This window comes from Crocuta crocuta, unplaced genomic scaffold, assembly GCF_008692635.1.
Source record: "Crocuta crocuta isolate KB4526 unplaced genomic scaffold, BGI_CrCroc_1.0 scaffold138, whole genome shotgun sequence".
Classification (NCBI taxonomy): domain Eukaryota; kingdom Metazoa; phylum Chordata; class Mammalia; order Carnivora; family Hyaenidae; genus Crocuta; species Crocuta crocuta.
In genome coordinates, this window is record NW_027532585.1 from 8,618,059 (window position 1) to 8,638,331 (window position 20,273).

The following is a 20,273-nucleotide window of genomic DNA, read 5'->3' on the forward strand; positions in this document are numbered from 1 at the left end:
ACCCAGTTCCCCTACACAAGGAGGTCTTTACTTCCTGGTTCTTATGTCGGGGTCTTGACTCATGGACTTCTTATGTTCCATTTTCCCTTTCTCACTGGAATGAAAACACTCACACAGCATATGCATGGTGCACGATCATGCTGCAATATATAAATGAAGTTTATGAATGATGTCCTTCACTTTACTGCCCTTTTCTCTCACATGGGGAGTTTTGTAACTTACTAGCTAGAGGACTTCCACAGTGGAGTGATTTGTAATGTAATACTTCTTGAACCTCCAGAGTCATTTCAGCATTAGTTACAAATAAAAGTTGGCTCTCTGCATCTCTTAACCTTGGGAACATGAACCTTTAAGACTTGGAGATCAAATCCCAACATTCCCCTAGGACTGCTGTGCACATCTGCATTTCTGGACATAGGACTTTTTTTGTTCCCAATCAAGTATAATCTCACATCATAACTTCTAACTTTTGGCTCAGTGCTACCTAGATTTCCAGGCAAGCAAAGAAATGAAGGCTGAGGATTTTGCGCTTAGAGGTTTGGAAATCTGGCAAATGCTACATTAAAATGCAAGTATTTGATCTTGAACTTCAGCATAGTGAAATGCAGTTAAAAGACAAAGTAACCAAAGGGAGGTTTTCTATATTCCAAATCTGCACCTGTATTCCAATGTTGCCAGGTATTTGTCCTAACAATTCTGTGTCCAGGGCAAAATGGAATGGAGAACTCCCCAAATTGTCTTCTGGGATCGTCCAGCCATTTGAAGTAATCAGTGGTTCCTGCTCACATCTCCAAGCCAGGTGTCCAAGGGTTGCTATTCCTGGCTGATTCTGTTATGTGTTTAAATGTTTAAATGGTCCGATTGCATCTGGGTCCAAACTAATTTAACAAGGAAAGTTAGTTCAAGGATTCCAGTCACCTTTAAGGTATCTTGAAAGCCAGCTATGAAGATAGCTTGAGTTATTAACGAACAATAATCAAAAACAGCCTTCCGATTCACCAAATTCAAGGGCTTATAAGGTTTCCTTAACACTGACCTTTAGGATCCAGTCTCTGAGGTACAATTTATTTTCAAATAGTTTAATTTAGCATCCATTAGCACTCTTTGGGACTTGAAAGTCACAGAATTTAACTGATTCTTATATTCAGATAATTGTGAGCACAGGTTACCTGTAAAAGAAAATTTCCATGAAGATTTAGCCAGGCAGTGCACTTTATAGTCCCGAATGTCATTAAGGTAGAGGAATAGACTAACTGGATTTAATCTACAAATGCTCTACAACAACAGCAGTGGCTCTCATTTCTTGCTATATTTATCCACTATATAATGTTAAAAATGAAAAGAAAAAAAGCTCAGATAATCACAAAGCAGCAGAATCAGGAATGACTGGGGTGGGGGGGAAATATACTTCAGCCAAAACTGACTTCTACCAAAGCTGTCATTTGTCTAGGGACTCATGTATTGTTGTTGGTTGAGAGCCAATATGAGTAATGGTTAAAAGTATGGGTTTTATTTGGAATCAAGCTTGTGTTCAAATTCTAGTTCTGCTACTTATTAGTTCTTTGACTCCAGGTGAGTTAAGCATGCTTTTTTTAGGCTGAAGTTTCCTCATCTGTCAAATCAGTTGTAAAGCTCAAGAGAGATGATTTATTATAAAGTACATTGTATATGGCTGGCTTATAGCTATCTCTCAATAAGTGGAAGATATTCTTCATTTGTCAGTATATTTCCTCTTCAGTGAGCTCTTTGATGGGAAGGGCTATTTCTGTTACTTCCTTGTGTATCATATAGAACTCAGCTTTGTACCCTGATAGGAAGAACACTGCCTTATATGCCAGGAGACCAGCATTCAACATCCAACCTCACTACTTATTAGCTATGAGATTTCTGGCAGAGTTATCATGATAGATGGGTCTTAGTTTGCCTACCTGCAAAACGGGGCTAAATATTTTGCCTCATGGTATTCTGACAGGGATCTAAAAAATATTTTGGATACAATATTTTGTAAATTGTAGTATGCTGTTTTAATCTAGGTTTTTGTTGATATTTTATCCTACTCGAATTATGAGCTATTTTTGAGCCCTAACTACGTACTAGACACTGTGTATATGATTTATAAGTGTTGTGCCACTAACTCTTTGCAACAATTCAATAAGGTATGCTCCATCATGATTCCCCTTTGACAGATGAGGAAACCTAAATTTGACTCAAACCCAAGCAGTCTGGCTCCAAAATCACCACTCTAAATTGCTGTCACAGAGTGAGTCCTATACTTTTAGGAAAAAGAGCTAACCTTTTATGAATCCACCAATGGAAGGTTTAAGTGGTCAGAGTGAAGAGGAGACACTCACATCGTCTAGGGTGCAGCAGATGCCACAAGACAAAAGAAGAAAGAGATCTAAACCATCAGACTCGTGACCAGAGATTTTCCATTTATGTTCAGATTTCTGCAACACAAATATCTCATTCGGATATGTATATTTTCAACTGGACCAAAATCACCAACTAAGGCTTAAGACAGGGGAAAAATCACCTCAATTCTACATCCAGCCGTGAGTAAAACTTTGGAGCTTGGGAGTCAGGGAAAAAAACAAGTGGACTGGCCAGGGTGGAAAATAGTACTTTGTGACATGATACATCCATTGCTGAAATAGCTGAAGAGCCACCCCTCAGGGGTACAGTAGACACAAACGACCATGGTGGTGGTCACCTCTATGAGGATTCTCTTTTCCAGACGGAATGAAGAAAAACCCAAGAGTGGAGGTCACCTCACAGAAAGAGCGGTGACTTTACCAGGTACCAGGCTTTGACTGGCTACCAACCAATGAACTGCTAGGGAACGAGACCCAGGACAATACTCTGCCTGTGTTGAACAATGAGTGCACAAAGGGTGTCAAAGCATGTGTTTAAGCATATGTGAACAAAGAACATAAAGATGTGTGAGACGGGTGTTAAAACATCAGTTCAAACATGTGTTTAACCATGTGTGAGCAAAAGGGTGTTAAGCCATGTGGTAAAGCAAGTGTTAGAGCATATTCTATTACAAATGTTTCTCATTTGGGAGCTTAAATTATTTTCTGCCTAATCCAGGGTTGCTAAGCAATAGTTCTGTGTTGTCCTAACTTAACACAATAAGTTATTAAATTGAAAAAAAAAATTGAAGTTAGAATTCTTTTTTCCTGTCTTGGTTTCATCACGAAGAATTTACATCTATAGTTTTCAAGAAACACAGTGGTAGTGTTCTGCTAGTGTAAGCGAAAACCGGGCTAATGCTCCATAGGCAGGAAGGCAACAGCCAGAGGCCGGGGTAAACCATGCTCAGCGTGGGGAGGCAAATACATACACAGTGTTTGGAGGCTACAGCGGGATATCACACTGAAGCTTGATAAGCTGCATGGTTCACTGACTTGGGGTGACTGTCTTATCTAGGGAAACTTGCCACAGCTAGGATTCTTTTTGTTTTCGTTTTTGAATATATAAAATGGTGCTCCAGACAACAAGGATTTTGACAGTGCTTACTGGCAGTAAAATGTGATAGAGACAGACTTTAAGGTTTCTCTGACATGTTTTGCTAAGTATATTAGCTTATGAATCTACAATGGTGCTGGAAGCTTCCATTTCGAAGCCAGCGAATCCTCTTATTTAAAATTTTTAATGTTTATTTACTTTTGACAGACAGAGTGCAGGCAGGGGAGGGGCACAAAGAGAGGGAGACACAGAATCGGAAGCAGGCTCCAGGCTCTGAGCTGTTCAGCACAGAGCTCAATGTGGGGCTTGAACCTACGAACCGTGAGATCGTGACCTGAGCTGAAGTTAGATGCTTAACCAACTTCCAGGGCACCCAGGTGCTCCTGAATGTTCTTATTTTAAAATATGAATACTCAATGCTGGATGTTACTTTAAATAGAATGAAAGTAGATGAAAAGCAGAATGTGTTATTGATGCCTCTCTGTAGGGTTAAAAAAAAAAAAAAGGCCTTAAAACAAGTGTACGTAGGTCCTGCGTGGCTCAGTCAGTTAAGCGTCAGACTTATGATTCATGAGCTTGAGACCCTCATTGGGCTCTGTGCTGCCAATGCAGAGCCCACTTTGAATCCTCTGTCTCCTCTTTCTGCTCCTCCCTTGTTCTTTCTCACTCTCTGTCTCTCAAAAATAAAGAAACATTAAAAAAAATTAAAAAAAACCCCAAGTGTACATATACTAACGGATTAAGAAAAATCCAGGTAGCTATCTTATTTCTTGTCATGAAACAAAGCTATAAACAAAGTAAGCCAGTTAGCCTGCTTAAGCCCACTCATTACTCTGTTGAGAGAGGATATTTAATCAAATATTCTTTTTCAAAATACCAAGAAACAGAAGAAAAGCAAAAGATTGGCAAGTGTGTCCTTAAATTCCATTTCCTGTGCAGTAAATTAATATGGCTGTCTCTACTTCACTTGACTGATTTGTGTATAAATGCTGTTGGATTATACCTAGGAAACTACTTTTGATCATTCTGAATAAAGAAAAATCGATATAACCATTAAAATCAAAATATTGCCTTCTCAATCACCTCTTGCCTCGAGATCACGGAACGTTTCGCTGAAACAAAAACTGGCAAGACAGAAACAAACAATTAAAGCTAGTGTCTTCTGTCAGCCACCCTCGCAGCAAAGGTCATGGGAGTTTTGACTACTTCTCTTTGCTGGTTTTTCTTGTGTCACTTAATGATTTGTTCATGTAGTTTGGTACATACTCAAGAAAATGCAATTCCTCGGCAAGAAAAAGCATAGTTTCTGGGTGTTGTGACCTGACTCTTTGCTTAAACAAGTTCCAGAGAGTACACTGACAAAGCGATGATTATTTTTTCTTCTTGGGGACGCAGCTCAAATAAAGAAAACTAAGAAAACAGAATCCCACCAAGGAAATACTAGGGGAAAGTTGTGCAGAGGCTTTCCTAATTTATGTTTGGTTGTTTCATTGTTGACCAAAACAAATACACTGATGAGCCAATTCATTTTTGCAATCCCACGTTTCTTCATCAGTAAGGCATGTCACTTTTAATAGTGCCAGATGAATATAGAATGCAGACCATTTATTTGCTGTCAATACGAAATACACTCTGATAGCAGAAGCCATTTCACTGAGGTTAGTCTCCGAATGCACGTAAGTCAGGCTCAGCAATAATGCCTGTGCTGGAAAAGTGATGAAACATCTGTAGATCTCACGAGCTAAAGGAAGAAACGATAAAGGAGTATGCTTTGAGGTCCTCAGAACCTGCTGGAATCATTAATGAGGGCTAGTTAACCGAAGGTTCCCCATTTTCCGTCAAACAAGCAGGCAAACACACCCCACTCTGTAGAAAACAGCACAAGACAAACAGGCCTGATGGAGATACAGACCTTGAGATAATACTTCTGGATTTCTCTGGAGGTGCCGATTTGAATATATATAATCATTTTCCTTAATTACATTTTTCTCGAGATACGGAATACTCAATAAACAAAGCACACTGGGGGCAAGATGGGGCAAGAGGCTCTTTCTGTAAAAACTCTTCCCTAGAGCACTCTGCACAGTGTTAGGTGGCCTAATGTGGTACATAGTAAGTCTTGCATAATGACTTGTACTTTTAATCAAACTTTTCAGAAGGCAGCAAAAATGATCAGAAAAGTAATTTTAGCCTCTTCTGCTTTCTATTTGAAGTGACCATCCTTAACCTCGGTGGACAGGTCACGTGGAGGGAAAGAGCTCTTGAAGGAGTAAGTTTTCCCAGTTTTTACAACCGTGGGCATTTTGCTCTCGGGCTGTCCGGTGAAGGAAAGCGCTGGCCCAAGACATCCTCGATGTCCTCTCCACCTACCCTGAGCTCTGGGCCTTTCTTGGAATAAGCCTGCCTGAGAGCCTACCCAGGGTAGGAAGGAACTGTGTCTTGTAAACTGGAGCCATATTTGCAAGTATGTGTTTAAAGTGAGAGAACTTTCACAATGTCCCAAACTGAGACTGGGCAATTGCCTCGAGGTTGGCACCACTTCCCTTTTTATGAACAAAACAACCTCAGCAATTATGGGAAAAAAGGCAAAACGAATGCAAATAAACCAACAAGTCCACTTATCTTTTTCACCTAAAACATTAAAAAATATAGGTTTTTTACAGGCTCAAGAAAATTAAATGTTTTATAGGTCTCATTACTTACGCCCCTTTCTTCTACTAAATGTTTCTCACAAAGGCTTATAGAATCACCCCCAAATTAGATATCTTGACCTCTTAAACTACTTTATGTAATTCAATGCAAATGCTTTAATCTGAAATGATAGTAAATACCAGGTAGAAAAGTTTTAAGGTAAAATATTTAAGATAAGTATTTCTCTAAATTCCGAGTTTTCATTTTTTAGAACCTAATGGAAAGGCAGCCCTCAAAAACATTTCACGTGCTACACTTCCTAAGTACTTTAAAGATAATTCAATAAGCAGAAGCTGAATTTATAACTTTTAGTCAACTAATTTCCTTTGCAACATTTGCTTTCTGAGACCAACTCAGACTGAGTAAGATTATTTTTTGAAGACTGACTCATCAAGCTTTCTTTAGAACGGGATTAGAAGTAAAAAATTTACCCCCCAAAATGAGACCTACTCTGCCATCCACAGGCGTGCTTCCAGATGTGAGAGAGTTTTCTCCTAAATGTGTTCTCTACCAGATCTTTACTAAAATGCAGGGATTAAGTTGGCAAAGTTTACATAAACCGAAGTCGTAACTCACTTGTTCTTTTGTGATAGTTCATTCGTTCATTCATTCATTCACCCGCTCTTTCATTCCATCAAATGTTTCCTGAGTGTCCACTCTGTCCCAGGAGCTAGCACCGCACAGGGGGCATAAAGTAGGATAAGTTTTGGTCTCAGACCTTCAGCAGCAAAAGGGCTGTGGGTGCCAGAGAATAAAGCAAGCAAGACACTGAGCTATGAGGTGGCGCTGGGGGTGGGAGGGGAGAGTTGACATGAAAACAGAGCCGGTATTTTAGGTTTGTGATTGGGAATGGCTAGTTGCTCAGCAGGACAGAGACTGGAGAGCACGTGTGATCCCAGCGAGACTGTGCAGGTATCCGGCGCCTAGGGGCCAGAGTACCTCTTGTGTCTTCACGGGTGGCACTCAGAAACTTGGAGATCCCTTTTTTTACTTCCTCTGAGAAGCTGAGATGATAATTTGATCACTGCTTTAAACAAAAACAACACAAGAGGAAGACCCTCTTAACCTTCTTTACGTTTCCCCTTGTATAGGTGCCTTGAGCCTTGTGTCAGGTAAGTTTTTATTAAAAAACAACAACAACAACACACCTATAATTTTAAACCACTTAACATTAAAACTGTCTACAGTTTTAAATTCTCTTCAGCTCTAGGGAGACTAAATGGATGACACTCCTGTCACTTAAAAGAAAAAAAGGCTTCAGGAGGGCGGGAAGACGGGTGTCATGTCACTTATACATGTTTTGGTGCTTCCTTGTGTTTTGGCCCCGCGTTTGAGCGCTGAAGTTGGCAGAGGTTGGGAATCAGAGTGAGAGAAAACAGAAAATATTTCTATTTGCTAATGGTACTTCGCTAGTGATAGGGAGAGAAGCATTTCTTCATCAAACATTTATTGAGTGTGTATTATGCACCAGGCACCAGGCTTACTGACGTGGTGACACAGAGATGAAAGCCAGTCCTCTCCCCAGGGACGAGTGGAGGGGATGGGCAGGGACTGATGAGCAAAACTCAGGAAGGGTCCCACAGCGCTATGTGCAGGCCTCTGGAGACTCAAGAAGCTCATTTTAGGCAGAAGAGAGGTGATTATCTTTTATTTTAATATTCATAAGCACTCAGCATTTTACTTAGGATAGTTATAGCACTTAATGTGTAACACAACACATAACTAGGACATTTGAATCATGATTACATGGGTAATTTTCTGGAAAATAAAGTGAAAGCAGGTATTTAAGCAAGAGTGTGCCAATTTAAAGAAAAACAACGGTAGAGGTGTTAGGCAGGTACGGCCAGGACCGAAAGTGTGATGGTACTACTCAAATCCCTGAAGCTTGGGGAATAAGGCAGATCGGCGTGGCTACGTCATAAAGGATGCCATTTTACAAGGGTTGGACTCCTCTTTGTATGTTCCCTGGCTCAAAACAAGATGCCATGAAAGAGGCAGAGATTTCCAGGAGAGCATGGGGAAAGGAAGGGCACTAGTACTGGCCGGGCGATTCAGATGGGTTTTCAGAAAGAGGAGCCCAAGGATGAGAAGTTATGTTGAAAGCAGTATTAGGACCCTGGTATGTAGAGTGGTTGAATGTCAGGTTTGGATGGGACCTCCAGAATCATCTGTTACACCATCTGTAATTAACTATAAGATACTTCTGTACAGATAGTGTGACAGATATGTGTATATTAGTTAGTCTTAATCCATGCCCTTGGGTAGGGAGTTTATAATTGAAGTGGCCTAATGGGAATACACACTTCAGGGGGGTTTAGCTCACATTTGAAAGACTAATGAAAAGCCATATTCCAGAGACAGCTACTACAAGTGTGGCAGCTATCTTTATCTTATTCATTAGTTACTCTTAATTAGCATAACTAATAATTATTAGCGAGGGCATTAGAAATGGCACTGGAGCTCTGTGCACTGGCTAGAAGTACTGTCCTTGGCACTCCCTGCAGGAGCAGGGAAAGGGCATCAGAATCTAGTGATGCTGGAATGGCCACTTCGACTCAGGATTCTCCGTGCTGTATCCATTACTTAGAAGTGTCTCTCACCTGACTCTGACTAGAAGGTTAGCCAAGTCCTTTGCTAGAATATTCTCATATCTGCCTCTAGTGATCCTTTCAAGCAAATTGCTGTTAATGCAGTCTCCCATCAGGACAGAGGACAGGGATGTCATTTTGTCCAGAGGACAAGACAGACAGCTGTTTGTGCGACTGTTTGTGAACCTGTGTTTCTAGGCGTGGCAGGATTCAGTCTGAGGTTTGCTTTCATTTTGACATATTACTTGGGAAGCAGGCATAGCCTTCAACCACCTCCAAGGCCAATGTTGACCATGAAAAACCTAGTAATTGTGAAAGACCAAATTTGCTAGAGTCAGATCTAAGCTAAACTTGCTCTCTCAGAGAGGTTAAGGGGCTTGCTCAAGGACACACAGCTAGTTAGTCATAAAACTAAGTTTAGCATGTGGGGCTCTTTGTTATCATCTTCCTGGTCAACCAGTGGTTGGTGGCCAGGGATGCTCATCGCAATCATCTTGCAGAACCTGTAAACCACGCACATGCGTGGGTCCAGCCCAGGAGAATGTGATTCTGTAGATTTGGCAGTAGGGGCCCAAGTACCTATGTTTTCTAAACATCTGGGCAGGTTACTCTCTGATGTACATACACAGACAGACATACAGGTGAGAATCACTGGGCTGTCCCATGAGACTGATAAATGCAAAACGTGCAATGTCTATTGCACAATTTCTATGGACCTGGCCCTGTGCCAGATGCTTTTTAGGTAATCTCTACACCCAACGTGAGGCTCCAACTCATGACCCTGAGATCAAGAGTTGGATGGTCTACTGACTGAGCTAGCCAGGTGTCCTCTATTATTTTATGTTTATAACAAATCACTGAATGAGATATCCTTAGCACTTTACAGATGGAGAAATTCATGCTGATAGAAGTTAACTAAAGTATCCAAAGTGACAGCTTATAAGTGGCGAGACCTAGATTCCAAGCCAGATATGCCTTTCCCCACCAATCTGCTCTTAACCATGATGCTCTGTCACATATCATGGGACATAATATTGCTGGGAAAATACCTAATGCCAGGGTCACTGATCCACAGGTGAAGAAGGACTGCAGAAATGAGCAGAATGGGCCAAATACAAACTGGGGTGAAACAGAGGCCACGTGCCCCTCTAAAGGGCTCTGGGTTTTGATTTTTGATGGCTATTTTGAATGTTTTAAGAGTAACTATACAGAGCAACTGGAAGTCTCAAGTGTTGCTATGGGGATGCGAAATGGGTCAGCCACTTTGGAAAGGGTTCTTACAAAATTAAACATATACTCACCATATGACTCAGAAATCCTACCCCTAGGTATTTACCCAAGGGAAATAAAAACCTCTGCCCACAAGAAGATGTGTACATAAATGTTCATAGTGCCATATTTATATATGTTCCAACCTGGGAGCAGCTTACGCCTTCACAAACTGGTGAATGGATAGATAAATTACGGTGAATCCCTATTGCGGTATATACTAGGCAATTAAAAGGAATGAAATACTAATACACACAATGACACAGGTTGAGTTTCAAAAGCTCTATACTAGGCGGGAGAAGTTATACACAAAAGACAAAATACTGTATAATTCCATTTACATGAAATTCTAGAAAAGGCAAAATTCTAGTGTCAGAAAGCAGATCAGTGGCTGCCCGTGATGGGCAACAGAGAGGGGAACTGAGAGCTAAGGGCCCGGAGGGAACTTTCTAGAGGAAGAGCACTGCTGTGTCCTAATGTGTTGTGCAGGTTACACAATTGCATACCATGACCAGAACGCCTCAAATTCTATACTTAAAATGTGTCAATTCTACTATATGTGAGTAATACCTAATACCTCAATTAAAAAACAAAACAAAACAAAACTGCCAAGAAAAAAAGAAGCAAAGGAAAAAGTTCTACAGGTCACTTATGGCCTGTAGCTTGCAGTTTTCAACCTCTGGTCTTAGTAGAGAGATTCCGTTTTAGATTCCTGAGGAAACACAACAGATGACATGAAGCCATCCATCATCGTCCCAGAGGCTGGGCTCAGGGAAAATGGTGAAGCTTGTGTTCATCCCCTTCCTCCATTTCTCCTCCTCCAGCACGTGCAAAACGTTTCCATGCTGCCCCCTGGCTGTTCAGCACCTCCTACCACAGCGCCTGGCTCACATCTGGGGCGGCTCTAAAAGCACCCTGCCCTTCAGCCCTTCAGCCCTCCTCCCAAACTCTCTGACTTGGAGGCTTGTCCTCAGTGCTCTGTGCAAGGCAGAGGCAAAACCTGGCCAACATGTCACCAATAGGTGCTACGATCAACACTGATTAATTCACCACGTAGGTACGGGCATTTGACAAAGCCGATGCAGAAATCCTAAGCTGAATGCGGTTCTTTCTTGTTAGTCAGTTAGGGAATGCTTTGGGAAAAGGAGGCTATTTCTGGAACCCTCCACATGTATCTCCACCACAGAGTGGCCTGCCCGTTTGTTTATACATATGCTTTGTCACCAATATTATCATGAAATACCTTTAAATGAATATATGCGAGAGGTCTGTGTGGATAGTCTAGAAGTTATACGCGACGATCATACACAATTATCAAAACTCACAGTGCTCATAAATATCAGGGTGAGGAACTCTAAGACACAGTGGAGTGAGTCCTTCTGTTTGCTGAAAAACCACTGAATGCCAACCGTAGGCTGCTAGGCTTTCTCGAACCTCTGTGAATATCCTAACAACTTGATTAAAAACGAGAAGGTGACAATAACAATCAAACTGACTACAGTAACACAAGCTATCATGTTAAATTAAAAAGAAAAAGACAGAGGAACTTAAAATTTGTATTAATGCCACACAAAGGAATATGTTAACATATGAATAAATACTAAAAAAAAAGGAAGAAAAGATTATTGTGGGTGTGTTGGGTTATGAGTCATTTTTCTCCCTTTTCTGTTTAAAAATGTTTCTTTTGGGGCGCCTGTGTGACTCAGTTGGTTGAGTGTCCAACTCTTGATCTTGGCTCAGGTCATGATCTCTGGGTCATGAGATAGAGCCCCACACTGGGCTCTGCACAGACAGCACGGAGCCTGTTTAGGATTCTCTCGCCCTCTCTCTGCACCTCCCGCACTTGTGCGCGTGCTCACGCATGCATGCTCTCTCTCTCTCTCTCTCTCTCTCTCTGTTAAAATTAATAAATAAACTTAAAAAAATGTTGTTTGCCTTTGCTTTGATAATGCTATTGGTGTAATAAACACAAACCAGAAGAAGAAAAAGAAATCACTGGATCACAGCCAATGCCGGGTGCCGAGCTGTCACCCATGAGTTAATGTCTGTGTTGACTGTTCACACTTCTTTCTCCTTATAAATTTGAGGGCTGAGGGATTTTGGTAGTAAAACCATCCCAGTTACATGGAAATATTTTATCCACCCGTTAGTCATGCTGATGACGACACCCTCTTCTTTCAAGGCTGGCTGGTAAGCATCTCCATTTGCAAGTGGAAATACTAAAATCCAGAGAACTTGATTAATAAGGCAGGCATGTACCTAGAAGGAACCCCAGTGCCCGAGATGACTTTTACTTGGAAAAAAAATTTTTAATGATATTTTGACAAGACACGTGGTTAGTACCTTTTTCCCCAAAGCAAAACTGGATTAAACATTTCAAGTCCTATTAAAGCAAAATTATTGCTTTAAAAGCAACCAAGCAAGCAAACAAATGATAAACAGTTGTACCATGGCCAGGCCAGTTTCAGTCAATGTTGTGAAGTTTGATTTCAGCCCTTCCAGACTCTGATATGTAACCTCCCCAAATCCTCCAGGATCCAACTCTGCTCCGTCCCTGTACCAACCTAGTCCCAGGGAAGAATCGGATTACGTCACACACAGAGCTCAGAGAATGGGTTACACTGCTGCCCATTCAGCATCTGAAGAGACAACCAAGCCTAAAGGTTAAGAGAACACGGTCCGTAGAGGAGGTTTGGGGGCACTGGCTCAGGATGGTGTTTTTGATGGCATGGGACTCCTATAGAAGAATTTTACCTTTAGGTGGAGGTCTATTCTGCATATACACATAGCCACCTGTACTTTTAACACCTTTCAGAATCCTTAGGAAAACATGGAGAGTAGGCATGTACAGGAGGAAATAAGAATTCATGAGACAAAACTTATCAATAGGCTACATGACAACTATGGAAAAGAATGCGGCTTTTTAAGAAGGTTCGTCCTGCCTAGAACACATAGTAGGTGTTCAATAAGGAAGAATGCTAGAGAAAAAAAGGTGCACCATAAGTTTTCAGGCCATTGTGATTTTTCCAAGCTTTTATCTCCCCAGTGGAGGGTAAAGACGGGAAGTAGGTGGCAGTTGGGCATGACTGCAAATGTGTTGTGAGATGACCCACATTCTACTGGTGAAAGGGGAACACTATGAAAGGCAAAAGTCATAAAGTTGACAATAAAGAGCTAATTTGAATTATCTGCCATGGCTGCCTTGCAAGATGCGACCGCCCTATTCATGCTGTTTCCTTAGCCTGGAATCCCTTTTAACTGTGTCTGGACAAATGTCACCCTCCTTCAAGGGCCATTCCAAATGCCATGTCATCCATGAAATTCACCCCAATTCCCCCAAGCTGCCAATAATCTCCAGATTCTGGGAACTGTGCACTAATTCTTTGATCACCAAACATCTTGAGTGAGCACTTCTGTCCTCCTTCCCTCTTTCTGATTAGGGTATGAGTTTTCTGAAGGCAAGAGTAATCTCGATACATCCCTCTACAACCAGGAAAGTTCTTTTCATGTACTTGTGGAGTGAAATACCATTTTCCTAATAAATGGTTCCCAGGATAGGAGCATTAATAGGGGATATCAGTTCCTGTAGGTAAGTAGTTTTTATCGTTGGAGATTAGACTTTTCCCCAAGAGGGACAGAGAAGGGAAATGAGGAGTAAGGGAATGTGTGAGGATGCCTGGCCTACATTAGACAGGCTTGTGTGAGGCTCTCATGATGCCAAGCACAGGCAAACAGGCCTTGTCTTCAAGATGCACGAGTAGATGCCATCAGTGAATAGAGATGCCACGGTGGACTTTCCCAGGCAGTACTTGGAATGACCCCCTAAATCATGCCTCACTATATTACCGAGAGGGATACTTAAACCTCAAAGAAGATTCATCTAAAGAAACTGGCACGTGGGATTTCATTTTCCCTAAGGCTTCCATGCCTTGTGTCAGTAAATCATCAATAATTAAATAGCAACAGTTAAAACAAGACCACCCAGGCATACAGGCCCAAGGGTTGAGCTATAGAAATGGTTTGTATGGTTCCCTTATCTAGGACAGTTTTAAAGGTCACTCACAGTTTCCAGTCTAAAATGGTGCCTGGTTGATGGCTCCTGATGTTGCATCTATCAAAGTACCCAGTAAATTGGAATGGAAAAATACAAGATGATGATAATTTACAACACCGAAACTGACATCACAAATTGCCGGAGCCTGGAAGGATTTTCCACCACTATTAAACAAAAAAATGAATTGGGCTGCAAAGTGTAAGCAGTAGTCCACCCTCCACAAAGTCTGGTACTAGGTTAAAAATGCAATGTCTAGGGGCGCCTGGGTGGCTTAGTCGGTTAAGCGTCCGACTTTCACTTAGGTCATGTACTCGCGGTTCGTGGGTTCGAGCCCCGCATCGGGCTCTGTGCTGACTGCCAGCTCAGAGCCTGGAGCCTGTTTCAGTCTGTGATTCCCTCTCTCTCTGACCCTCCCCTGCTCACGCTCTCTCTCTCTCTCTCCTAGAAATAAATAAACAAAACAAAACAAAACAAAATAAAAATGCAATGTCTGTAACAAGTAGAAACCCAGCAGCTGTCTCTCTTATGAGCTGATGCTGCAATTTGGGCTGCTGTATTCATTCCTCTTTCTCCATGCTCTGCATCTTATTTCTCTTCTACAACCAGTAAGAAACTAGAGTTCCCAGGAAAACAATAAATCAACACTGAATAGCAGTAGGAAAGGGATGGTGTAAGGCACCGAACCCTGGGCAGTGTGGTCTTCCTAAGTGCAATGTGCCTGTGTCGGGTGTTTGGAGGAGATCAGAGTTGAATATCCACATGCCAGACATGTTTCATGCCAGAGTCATGGAGTTGGGAAAGGAGAATTCCCATTTCATTCCCATAAAGACAGTCTGGAGACAAAGGACTATCTCTGGACAGAGCTGTGCATATAAAGTTGCCATCCATTTGCAGATCCAAGAAAAGGTTTTAAAAAGCAACTGAACTGTACAAAAACTCAAAACAACATGAGGACAATGGAAAAAAGATCCTACAGAACAAGGGAAAGGAAATGAGACCTTAATATTCAGAAGGATGTGATTCTTCATATACATCCAAATCAGATACTTATCCTGAAAAAGTTACTTGAAGAAATAACCCAGCTGACTACAAAATTAGATCAAGGACAGCAAAGTCACAAATGAGATAAACGTTTTTTCTCTTCAAGGATGCTACCCCAAGAAATTAATACAATCTGTGAACGCAGACACATAGTATCAGTGGATAGCATGAGTTGGAAAACACCTACATGTTTGGAGCGCCTGGGTGGCTCAGTAGGTTAAGCATCCAACTCCTGATTTTAGCTCAAGTTCATCTCATGGTTCAGGAGTCTGAGTTTCACATTGGGCTTTGTGTGCAGAGCCTGCTTGGGAATCTCTCTCTGCCCCTCCACTATTCTCTCACTCTCTCACAAAATAAAGAAATAAACTTTAAAAAAAGTTTGAAAATCTTAAAAAAAGAAAAAACCTCCATGTTTAACATAAAGGAAATAATCTTATGAGAGAATATATTAAAACAGCTATAAATAAGAATTAGAGTTTTTTATGGTATGGAAAAAGCTTTTAATAGAATCTTAATGTATAGAGTGGGATCTAAAATTGTGAATGCTGTATGATCTCAATTACATAAATAAAATACACAGGAAAATACATAGAAAAAGCTTGGAATGAAATATGCCAAAATCAGAGTTGCTATGTTGTACCAGTGTGACTATGGATGACTTCTCCCTATTTCTTGATAAATTTCTTTCTTTACAAAATAAGTGGCTTTAGAAACACTTTTATTATTAGAAAATACTTTTTTTTTAATTAGGAAAAAATATAAATACGTGAAGACAATGTGGAAACAGAAAAATGTGTAAGATAAAATATCAAGTGAGAAAAGCATATAAGATTATATGTAGATCATGACTGAAAGACCACCAAGGAACATCTGTATCAAAGAGGGTGGGTAGTTTGTTTCAAGATAGAGGGACTAAAAATGTTTTTTTCCTTAAAAAAAAATTACCTTTATTATTACTACTTTGTGTTTCATAGCAAAAGTGTAATTAAAAAGAGAGCCCTGGGGGGCGCTTGGGTGGCTCAGTAGGTTAAGTGTCTGACTATTGATTTTGGCTCAGGTCATGATCTCAGGGTTCGTGAATTAGAGCTTTGGATCAGGTCTGTGGTGACAGTGCAGAGTCTGCTTGGGATTCTCTCTCTCCTTCTCTCTCTGTCCCTCTCCCGCTTGTGCCCATGTTCTCTACCTCTCTCAAAATAAATAAACAAACTTAAAAAAAAATAAAAAGAGTGCCCCAAATAAAATACGTTAGCCTTATCCTCTGTGGTGGCATTACAGAAAACAAATCTCTAAGACCAGCAACTGCTTTCTAGCCACAGTTTCCCAAAGACCACTCAGGTTCACTTTCATGTTCTAACCAATGACTGTTACTGCAGCTTAAGCTAAGCCTTTGGGGGCACGGCCTCTTTCTGGCTTACACTCTATCGCCAGATAGAATGCTCATGAATATCTGGGGATAAACAAACACATGAAAGAAGAAAAGCCTATTCCACTTTATAGGCACAGTCTTTGGTTAAAAAAAAAAAAGATTCTTTACATTCATTCAGTTTTTATAGCATCTCCAATGTTGAAAACTACAAGGATACTTTGCTTCACGAACACTCATTCATTCATCATAGATTACATGCTCCATGGAAATCCAGTTGGAGCCAAAACCTGGTGCCATATTTTTATTTCTCTTTTTCCATTTCAAAAGAAAAAGCTGTAGTTAATTCTAATTTTCCTGCAGGCAGAAGGAAGGGGAACTTTTTATGTACGTGAAAGAATGGCACCCCCCAGCCACCTGAGGACAGTTCCTCGCAGGAACACCTGTTTGCTCCAATTGAAGCCTGTCCAAATTGAGTCCTGGGGGTCGGGAGCTTGCTCTTCAAATGTCCCACCATTCTACAATATTTATTCCCCACCTGTCTGATGGTCATGATAGCTTGGGAAAGCTCTTTCCTGGCTCCAGCCAGGGAAAGCTGTTTCTTGGCCCTGACATGGCAGAGCTAACAGCAGCTAATGTTCACCCAGAATCTGGTCTGAATCCAGTTGCCCCAGAATTTAAAAATGCCTTTTTTTTTTTTCCCTTTTCATATCCTACCAGCTTAGCAAAAGTTCCTAAGGAGGAAGAGGTAAATAATTTTTCATCTTCTTACCAACGCGTTGCAAAACCAAGTTATACCTTTTCCTCTTTCTCTCTGAAATCTGACTTTTGGCTTTTCCACTCCCTGGTCATATTAAATAACTGCCTAAAACTAAAAATGAAGACTAGTAAGTCATTTTCTCCAATAAGGGAATTATTAAAATCCAGAAGGTAAAATGGAATGAAGACAATCTAAACACATAATTTAACATGTAATTCAGGGAAAGAAAAAGATGCCCACATCAAACTCCAATTATAATAGTGAAATGATGTATTATTTAAAAAATTCTAGCCATGAGAAAACTGTACATTTGAAAAGCTTACATAAAGCCCTCTAAAATAAGAGACCTTTTATCTCCTCCACATCCATGAGCTTGAAATACTTTATCTATGCAATTTCAAGGCACATAAAAACCTCAGTGGATAAATAAAATGTTCTTTTTTCCTTTATATAGAAGCTTTAAAAATTATCCATATAAATAGCTTGGCCTTGAACAAACAGATTAAAAGACCTAACAGGCTATGGTTTCAGATCATGTATACAGAACAGAGAATGGATGCTTTTCTGTACTGGCTGCGCAAGTTTCCTACTAACTAAATTTCCAGAAGCCCATTCGATGAGAAAGGTTTAATTGGAATATATGAAAAAACTCAGCATTTTAAAGTTACACGCTTTATTTTTTTATCAAATAATTAATATGCTACAATAAAAGAGTCACTGTAGTCTGTCAACAGTCTTTGCATCTACTTGTGAAATTGTCAACATGCCACATAATTTCAAAGGTTGTAAAATTTTATAAATATGTGATTTTAGTCAAGTGCATGAAAATCCTCAGTATCTTTCTAAAACTGGGGTGTAACATGTGAAGAGGTTTTTCATGAGCGTCTAGAAACAGGATTGTTTAAGGGCGTCTGGGTGGCTCAGTTGGTTAAGTGTCCGACTTCGGCTCAGTCCATGATCTCAGGGTTTGTGGGTTTCAGCCCTGGGTTGGGCTTTGTGCTGACCACTCGGAGCCTGGAGCCTGCTTTGGATTCTATGTCTCCCTCTCTCTCTGCCCCTTCCCCGCTCATGCTCTGTCTCTTTCTGTCTCTCAAGGATGAATAAATGTTAAAAAAAATTTTTTTTTTAAAAGGAAAGAAACAGGACTGTTTAGGTGATTTCAAGCTTGTCTTATTTGCTTGAAGAAAATCTTAAACTCCAATGCAACTAAAAAAAAATTCTCACTAAGTCTTTGGAGCATAATTACTTTATGAATGAGCACAGTAACAAGTTGTTGGTTAACTTCCTAAGTGCCCTCAACATGCTGGTGGCCAAACAGATCTTTCTAACACCAGCCCTGAACATTCTAATTCTGGTGCTGGGTTACAACCTTAGAGCTGCCATGGAAAGGGAGACAGCAAACCCCACACGTGGGTTGAGAAACAGGCAGTAACGTTCAGCACCGGACACCTGCCACCTCCTCTAAGAAGTCTCCCTGGGATTTCTCCTTTCTGTCACCACCTACTACATTCACCTCTCAGTTACCATATAGCACAAGTTACTATGTATGGTTGTTTCTGAAAGATACTGAACTACCTGCGAGTAGTGTTCTGAGTCTGTTGAATCTCCAATGATAACATATTCCCTTTACACAGTAAACATTAAGTATTTGCTTTTGAAGATGTTCTATTGCTGTTACTGCTAAAATGCTGCTAAGAACATGGCCTCTGTGACTAAAACCAGGACACTGGGCTAAGTTCTGTCCCGTCTGGGTGGAATGACCTTGGGCAAGACTCAACTATGACAGGTGTCAATTATCTATAACATAAGGAGAACAGTGACAATATCAATCCACAGAGCTCTTTCCAAGATTACATTCCATGACCTAATGCATGTGAACGGGTCTTATAAATCATAAGGCCATATATAAACTTTATTTGTTGTGACTGTCTTTAAGGACATATTTTTGATACATGATCTGATTTTCCAAGGAAGACATCCTATAAAGTTTGTTAAATTTTGTGGAAAATTCAAAATACGCACTTCTGGTAGGTCAACACATTTCAAATACGTGAGAAGAGCAAAGTAATTAAGTGGAATTTAGTGAAAGAATTGCACACAGTTCTATTATATTACCATGTATCATTTCTCAATTCTTTGGAATTGGTTGTGGATTCTTGGAAATTTTGTGGAAAATTCCCAGAAAGATACATATACATGCATGTGCAAACAAACATTTTCGAGAACATTCTGGTGGTTCAGAAACTCTGTGAAGTCCACCCCAGGAAAAGGGCTGTTGCCCTGGGGCTTGAGACAGAGAGAATGATTTCATGAAGACTACTTGAGGACTAGACACCTTTCACGGATTTGGGAATTAAAAGGCTGACAGTTTTTTCTTCTTCATCATAAAATCATTAAGGCATCGAAAGTGGAAAGCAGATTCTCTTTTTCCTAGGTAAACTGTAATTTCACAGGAGACTAGAGTGCTGTTTTTAATAAATTCCAAAGCCTTTTCAACCCTCTTTGTAAATTTTTGGTAAAACTTAACATTCTGTCATTTTCTCCATTGATATTCATATTTTAGTTTGAAAGTTCTTTACCTAACTTTGCAAACAAGTCACCAGCTTTTTAAATAGGGCTTTGAGGCTAAAAAAAAAAAAAAAAGGTAAAGTCTCCTCTCATTTCAGCTTCTATCTTGTCCAAAAACGTCAGAGACAATTTAAAATAAAAATAAAAACAAATAAAAAGTAAAAACAACCTCAACTAATACCAGCAAGGTGCCTGGTATTTCCTAAACTTCTGTAGTTTAGGAACTATTTTAATTATACTTTTGGATATGGAATAGATTTCTTTACAGTGTTTTTTTGTTTTGTTTTGTTTTGTTTTGTTCTCCCCTTAAAAGCAAAGACTTCTTTCTTAATACCTAGATGACAAGGTCTTAGGATGTACACAGTTGTTTCTTATTATGGCTTCCCTGGAAAACATTTCTGGGAAAGCACAATTCCCAGCCACTTACTTTGTTTACAACGGACAAAACTGCTTGTGTGGTATAAATAGGAG

The 20,273-nt window shown here is 40.3% G+C and overlaps 1 protein-coding gene across 5 annotated transcripts in view; it reads right to left on the reverse strand.

The window, feature by feature from the left end:
- VTI1A (vesicle transport through interaction with t-SNAREs 1A) overlaps nucleotides 1-20,273 on the reverse strand; it is a 344,893-nt gene that overhangs the window by 109,559 nt on the left and 215,061 nt on the right. The window contains exon 9 of one of the 5 annotated variants that reach the window (XM_077779506.1): nucleotides 5,096-5,209. The exons of the other annotated variants lie outside the window; for them this stretch is intronic. Coding sequence (XP_077635632.1) covers nucleotides 5,203-5,209 — 7 coding nt within the window. The 3' untranslated portion in view covers nucleotides 5,096-5,202. Of the gene's footprint in view, nucleotides 1-5,095; nucleotides 5,210-20,273 lie in introns of those variants that run through there. 5 annotated transcript variants of the gene reach the window in all.